This window comes from Aplysia californica, unplaced genomic scaffold (assembly GCF_000002075.1).
Source record: "Aplysia californica isolate F4 #8 unplaced genomic scaffold, AplCal3.0 scaffold00371, whole genome shotgun sequence".
Classification (NCBI taxonomy): Eukaryota; Metazoa; Mollusca; class Gastropoda; order Aplysiida; family Aplysiidae; genus Aplysia; species Aplysia californica.
Genome location: NW_004797641.1, coordinates 717865 through 719322, shown reverse-complemented (window position 1 = coordinate 719322; position 1458 = coordinate 717865). Strand labels below are relative to the sequence as shown.

General features: G+C 39.0%; 1 protein-coding gene across 1 annotated transcript in view; it reads right to left on the bottom strand.

Annotated features, from left to right (window-relative positions):
* Positions 1-1458, bottom strand: part of LOC101846151 (calcium-transporting ATPase sarcoplasmic/endoplasmic reticulum type) — a gene marked incomplete in the record, with an annotated part of 106523 nt that overhangs the window by 45211 nt on the left and 59854 nt on the right. Inside the window, 1 exon segment of the mRNA XM_035971079.1 lies at positions 758-832. Coding sequence (XP_035826972.1) covers positions 758-832 — 75 coding nt within the window.

The window sequence follows — 1458 nt, the reverse complement described above, 5'->3', positions numbered from 1 at the left end:
AAAGAAGGGCAAGCGAAAAGGATGATAGACGTTTGATAAAAATAATACCGACAGGCCAAACTACCACCACATAGATGATAGCGCATTGCGGACAGAGAGAGCAAACCACACCAGAGCACCCACCAACCAGCCACTTTTTTTTTTTCACCTTAGATTTACAACTGCACACAAAATACAACACACTTTTTAAAAACCACAAAAAAAAACCTATCCAATTATTCAACTTTTTACTTCACATCATTATTCACCAACGTGAACCTGTATAGACTATGTGAGGCAGCCTGGTGGAATCAGGCTCTCGTCAAAATAATCAAAGTGAAGAAACTTGCATTTTTCAGCAGGTTTGTGAATTTTTATCAATTTTTTGTTTTTTGGCTCAACACCTTTCATGCCCATTAAAGAACTCATTTCTGTGTGGATTTTTCTGAAAAACGTTGACTAAAAGGCAAAAAGAATGTAAATTTTCAGTTACCACGGAATCTTAAGCTAAGGAAATACTTAATCTTTGGCAGCCATTTTCTCAATAATTTTACCTCTGAAAACAGGCGACCCCCACCTCCTTCTTTCGCAAATATCTTGACTTGTATTCAAGGTAAATGGATATTTCTTTCATCCAAATAAAGACAAAGGAACAAGCTTTAAGGCGATACCAATAACTCTACATGCTCAAAAATTGACGAGAGCCTGGTTCCACCACGCTGCCTCACTTATAATAATTGACTTAATGAAGCAGCTTGGAGAATCTGTTGCTACGTACCTTGATCCAGGAGCCACCGTGGGCGGGGTCATTGAAGTGGCCAATGTTGATGGCCCACACAGCCACACAGATGACCGTGATCACCTGGAAAATGCAAAACAGAAAGGTTGTTTTAGAATTAGTGACAGTTTTACAGCACTTTCAAGCAAAAAAAATACATTGTATAAGATTTGTAGATTATTAGAGGTGTTACTAGAGATTAATATACAAAGAAAAGAAGGAGGAGAGATAAAGACAAGTCGTTGCCTCAGTACAACAACCCAGTAACCCACACTATGTGTCAAAAACCACTTTTTCAAGTGCCTTTTTTCCACTAAATGTAACGTTGCGGGTTTTGTGTCAAATGTTTTGACATGTGACTCAATAAACATCGCCAGTGCAACGTTCAAACTTTGATTTATAACAAACATTGCCCATTGCTAGATGAACTGATAAAGTTGTTTTTCCTTCTCCTGTAAAATTGTATTGGTGGGATAAAGGGTTGTTGTACTCGGATGACGAAGTTATCGACTGCTTAGTGTAAGACTCCACCATACGTCATTTTGAAAAGTAACGTACGACGGAGTCTCACGCAGAAGAGTTGGAGACGTCTGAAAGGGGAAAAAGGAGCAAACCGCACCAGAGCACCCGTCAACCACCCATGGTAAGGATGTAAAAAGTCATGGAAGAACAACCGTTTCAAAACGAGATTCAACAATGAT